At 36.1% G+C, this 5656-nt stretch overlaps 1 protein-coding gene across 1 annotated transcript; it reads right to left on the minus strand.

Annotated features, from left to right (window-relative positions):
- Positions 1–1563: 1563 nt before the first annotated feature.
- Positions 1564–3260, minus strand: LOC109150828 (protein FAR1-RELATED SEQUENCE 5-like). Its single transcript, XM_019298805.1, has 3 exons — positions 3130–3260; positions 2567–2977; positions 1564–2242 (listed from the first exon to the last, which is right to left on the minus strand). Exons 1-3 carry the CDS (start codon positions 3258–3260, stop codon positions 1564–1566), a joined length of 1221 nt encoding a protein of 406 aa, XP_019154350.1.
- Between the last annotated feature and the right edge of the window lie 2396 nt (positions 3261–5656).

The raw sequence follows: 5656 nt of genomic DNA on the forward strand, positions 1-5656 counted from the left end.
ACGCGTCAGGCGGTGTGTAGGGCTACTAGCCACGAGGAAGGCCATAGTCCACCGAATGAGTTCGTCAGGCGGTGTGTAGGGCTATGGTCGGCTGCGATCCACCGAGTGTATGTGCCAGCGGTGTGTAGGGTCGTAGTCCCCAAAGATCATAGTCCACCGAATGAATCCCTCAGGCGGTGTGTAGGGCTGTGATCTGCTACGACCCACCGACTGAGCTCGTCAAGCGATGCGTAGGGTCGCAGTCCTCAAAAGAGGATCACAGTCCACCGATTGAACGCATCAGCTGTGTGTAGGGCTGTGATCCGCCGTTGAAACTATCGACGGTCTATACAATTGGCTGCGGTCAATTCCTTCATGCTGCGGTATGTGGTAGGATGCTGCGGGGCCGTGTTAGCGCTAGGCGCTAACCCTCATGTTTGGGGCATGTGATTGGTCCCGTGGCACCACTAAAGTGTGCTCGTGTGACAAGGATATATATTGATTGAATGGTGATGTGAATGATATGAAAGTGAACTGTGACCTTAGATATGTGTATTTATGATGTTGCCTCTATATGATTGATTATAATTGTTGAATGTGCTTATTCCTATCTGTCGAGTCTAATCCTGGTTTTAAAGCTAGAGTCTCCTAAGTATATATCTTCCTGCTTCAAAATGGTTTTCCTATATCTATGTATATATATTTACCTATATTGTATTTTAACGCGTTAGAGTGGGTTACCAGCATTATTCGCTGAACATATATATTTGGCTTTCAGGCACAGATGAGTAGACTCCGGAGCGCGCTAGAGATCCGAAGCGTAGATAGTTAGTTTTCCTTTCGGCCTGCGTGCCATGACGATGTATTGACATTGCTTTGAGGATATTTAGTTAGTGTAGCCTGTGCATATGAGTTCTCCAGCTCAGATGTGGCATAACACCTCGAACACTTATGTTTAGTAATGCTCTATTTTGGGATTTAATAAGAAATTGCCTTTATTATATAAGTTTTAAAAGTTTTGAAAATTTGGGGTGTTACATATGAAATCATACTTTTATGCAAGTACTAATAGTATAAGTGCTTGTAATCTACTGTAAAACTGTTCTAGTTACCTAGTTGTAGATGGAATCTACCCAGTTTTAATTGTAAGTGCAGGTAGTTGATATACTGGTGCACCTAACATTTAATGTCAGATCAATGCAATCACTTTTTGTTATAAATGCATGTAATTGTTTATATTAATGCAATTAGATCTGCTACATTTCCCATATATGCTAAAACTAACTCTTTGCAACCATTTTTCATTGTAAATGCATTTAATTGTTTATATTATCGCAATTAGATTTGTAATAAAATTGCATGTAATCTTCACAAGTAATAGTGCTTGCAGATTTGCCTAAAACTGCATGTAATCTTCTATATTAGTGCAACAATTTTACACAACATGCTAACACGAATTATCAGCACTGGATCATTCCATTTAAGTTAAGAACTACTTCCATATCTACTAAACCAACATTATAAAGAACCCCTCATAGTCATATTTTGACAAAAAAAATGTAAATACAATTGTATCTAGAGTATCTATAAACTGCACACTTTATCCTTCATTTTCCTCAACAGACAATTCCTACTATCATGAATAGTTTTGTTGCAAGTCTTGGAACTCCTCTCCTTACTTTGTTCAATAGCAATCTCCTTGCATCCTTTAATGCGCCAACCACTACCATTGTTCTTTGCTTTGTTTGGTGGAAGAATAGAAACTTCAGAAGGAACTGAAGAACCACATATTGACTCAATGATTGACCTCTTATCAACAGCAGAAGAACAACCACCCTTATAAGCTAAAAGCATATCTTTATGGTCCTTAATGATCTGGGAAAACACTTGCAAACAATCCATGTCAGACTGAACCATACTAATACAACATTGAATATCTAACCAAACATTTTTCAATAGCACTAACTTCTCATCAACACCTCCACATTGATCAACAACAACATCAATATCAAAAGTCCGACCCATTGATGCACTCTTGGTCCACCGGTTAACTACATAGACCAATGGAATTGAATCCAAGTTCAAATCTTTGAAAACTACAAAAATATGCCTACACAGCAATCCTACCCTTTCAAACATTTTACATCCACATGAAGCTTTGACTTCAGCAACATTATGCACCACACTAAAAACTCGATCATTTCTATCTTTAATATCATAATACAAAAACCCTTGGTCATCCCGAACATTTAGAACTCGACAACTAAAACATGCTACACAAATCTCAGCTTACACCAAATAAAAAACTGTAAGAGTATACACATATGCAGTATGTTTCTCCATGGACAACGGTGTCTTCAAATCTGGAAAACATGCCTCCGAGTCACTGTTGAGTTTATTAATAGAAAAGCGTTGACTGTCAATAGCACGATCAAAATGCATAAAAAATTCAACCAAATTGGACTGAGGAGTAGTAAAAGAACCAAAAAAGCTATTCTCACTCTCCGAACGGGAAGTAGTCCTAATTAAACCATTCGTACTAACATCACTAAAATATGCGGCGATCTAAAGATGACGAATATCATACGTTTTGACAATCCAACTATGCTCCAACAACCCAAATTCCTCCTTGACAAGATTCCACTGATGATCAAGTTCAGTTGGTCCCAAATAATGACTCCATACAACACAATTCAACTTTGACCTAAGAGTCTCATTTTTAATCAATGAAGTGTCAACCTTATCTCCTACCTTAGACATAATGTGCCACATGCAAAACCTATGCTTAGCTTCCTTGAACACACGTGGGAATGCAACCCTCATTGCTGGGTCTTGATCAGTAACAAGCAATCCTGGCTCACTACCCATCGCTTCCTTGAATTTCTCAAACAACCACACATATGACTCAATATCCTCTTTTGTCAACAACCCAGCCCCAAAAGTAATAGACTTTTTATGATTATTAACACTAGTGAATGGTGTAAATACCATATCATACCTGGAAAAAAAATGTAAAGTTTGTCAGAGAGTACATGCACATTTAGTGTAAACTAGTTGCACCTATAATGATATATACTTGCACTATAACGAAAAACATGACCAATAACACAACAGAATATAAAACTTATGCCCTAGAATACTAAAACTAACCTGTTTGTCTGATATGTAGCATCAAATGACACAACATCACCAAAAATGGTAAAATTCTTCCTAGAAACAGCATCAGTCCAAAAAAATCTGGATAAGTGATCATACTCATCAACATCAAATGCAAAAAACATCGCTGGACATACTTTTTTTTTCTTTTAAGAAATTAGTCACAATCATTTGAGCATCAACCCAAGCAGAAAATGAATCTATATCCCTTTTAATTTAATATTCCGAAATTCCAAACTTGTTGCACCAACATTTGATAACCCACCAAACAATCGAAAACTCTGCATTGGCCCAATGTTCACTTTTCCACAATCAGAAACGAACTTCATATGACCAGGACCAACCTTTCTATTCAACTTCAGAAACTGTCTTGACAATACTGATGTTAGTGAATTCTTTATTACGCTCTTCAAACTTGTGAATAACATAAGTGCCATCACCTCCATATCTAAAAATAGCACAAGCCCCACACCCAACCTTATTTGAAAATCTCCTCCTCTTTTTAACCGAAGACTCCGCAGCACCATCCAATTCTTCTACTGAAGATTTATCCCAACAAACAACATGCTTATGACCCTCCCGATTACAAAGAAAATACCTCCAAACAATACTCCCATTATCAGATTTTGACAGGTGACCTAGTCGAACATCAAACCCAACAATCGATGCATATTTAGTATAAAATGCAACCCCAGTATCCAAATTAGGAAAAACCTTCCCAACAAAAGGTTTAACTGAATCTTCACACAAAGGGACGTAATATTTTGTCAAACCAGAAGAAGTATCCAAACGATACGAATCCACTTCACCTGTGTGAACAAATGTACAACTACTAGTAATCTACCATAAACTATATATAATTAAAAATTATTGCAAGTACATAAACCGCAGTGTGCAAGTAAATAATATATACGATGCAAGTAAATAACAAAAAAATGTCTGGAATACTGATGGAACGAAATTGTGTGTGCAATTATTCTAATATTAGCTAAATGCAAATTGAAACTTCAATGCAAATACCTACAGAAACACGATGAATGAATTACAAATTCAACTAAAACGTGTAAGCCAGATAACAACAATTCATCTTAAAACAATGAATATAAACACACCAATATTGCAAGTACATAAACCATAGTGTGCAAGTAAATAATATATACGATGCAAGTAAATAACAAAAAATTGCATGCATTACAGATGGAACGACAATTGTGTGTGTAATTATTCTAACATTAGCTAAATACAAATTGAACTTCAATGCAATTATCTACAGAAACACGATGAATGAATTACAAATTCAACTAAAACGTGTAAGCCAGATAACAACAATTCATCTTAAATAATGAATATAAACACACCAATACCTGGCTCCATTGAGATCGTACGACAAGCAGATGATGAATACCTCCGCAGAAGAAGAACTGTACCGCCTACGCGATCACTAGATCGAGCTGTTGATTTCGAATAAGGAAGAAGAAGACTAATAAACCGGGATGCATTACATATTTGGAAATAAAATGTCTAAAAAGACAAGAATGTCATTACAAGCGGCAAAATGCGAGAAAGTTATTACAAATGAGCTTCGTTGGATGAACGACGATCAACAGACATAATCCATTCCTATTTCGCGCCTGGGCGAATCATTCGCGCCTGACGCCGACCTTGCAAGGGGTAGACTATCTAACGGAACACCTTGTTGTATATGGAAATTGTCTGATGGTTGGTATGACTATAATGTGATTTTGAATTACTACAAGAAAAGTCATTCATCTCTTCTGAAAGTATATGACATAAGTAGGCCAAATACATAGAATAATTGTGTTGTAGTTTCGGAAGCAATTAACAGGATGAAGAATTGGATGTCTTTAAATCCTTTCATTAGAGATGAAGACTTATATCCTTTAAGGTTTATTTATATTATTATATGTTTTATTATTATTTTATTTATTTTAAGATAAATATTTATATTTAGTTTTTTTTTTCACATTTGATATTTTGCAGATTGCTTTTAGAGAGTATTATTGCTGTACATGTTTTATGTGATGACTTTGAGTTGACGTCATAAGATGTGTGTGTGATCCGAAATGAAAATGAAAATACTGTGCAATTCAAAGTTTAATTTATAAGGCCAAGCCAAAGAGAGTCAAAATTATTATTTTTCTAGAACAATTGTGCGTGGTTAGATTAATCGCCCTGATGATTTTCCGTGTAAGTAAATATAGGCACATATACAGTTATACATGCATTGTATATGTGATAATAAGGACTAACCTCCAGCCATAGTTGTTTGCTAGATTTGCCTTGATGTTGATGTAGAATGCCTTAGTTGTTTTCTGCCGTGATTTGGGCAGAGTGTCTCCTACTAGTCTCAAGTATTAGTAAGACGGTGTATATTTTGTCAGAATGACAGTGCTTGAGTATTGGGAGGACCTTACTTATATAACCTATTTTAACCATCAATATAGGCTTTGTAATAGTTGTAACAGTAACCGTTACAACTGTTACCATTAGCATTCCTTAA

This window comes from Ipomoea nil, unplaced genomic scaffold, assembly GCF_001879475.1.
Source record: "Ipomoea nil cultivar Tokyo-kokei standard unplaced genomic scaffold, Asagao_1.1 scaffold2280, whole genome shotgun sequence".
In the NCBI taxonomy this organism is placed as follows: domain Eukaryota; kingdom Viridiplantae; phylum Streptophyta; class Magnoliopsida; order Solanales; family Convolvulaceae; genus Ipomoea; species Ipomoea nil.

What these genes read in the sequence shown, in the direction of transcription:
- LOC109150828 (XM_019298805.1), bottom strand. Translation starts at nt 3,260, where the DNA reads ATGTTTTTTGCATTTGATGTTGATGAGTATGATCACTTATCCAGATTT. An exon ending in GCTACATATCAGACAAACAG is followed by an intron (nt 2,978 to 3,129) that starts GTTAGTTTTAGT and finishes TTTTTTTTCCAG; the next exon opens with GTATGATATGGTATTTACAC. An exon ending in CATAGTTGGATTGTCAAAAC is followed by an intron (nt 2,243 to 2,566) that starts GTATGATATTCG and finishes AGCATGTTTTAG; the next exon opens with TTGTCGAGTTCTAAATGTTC.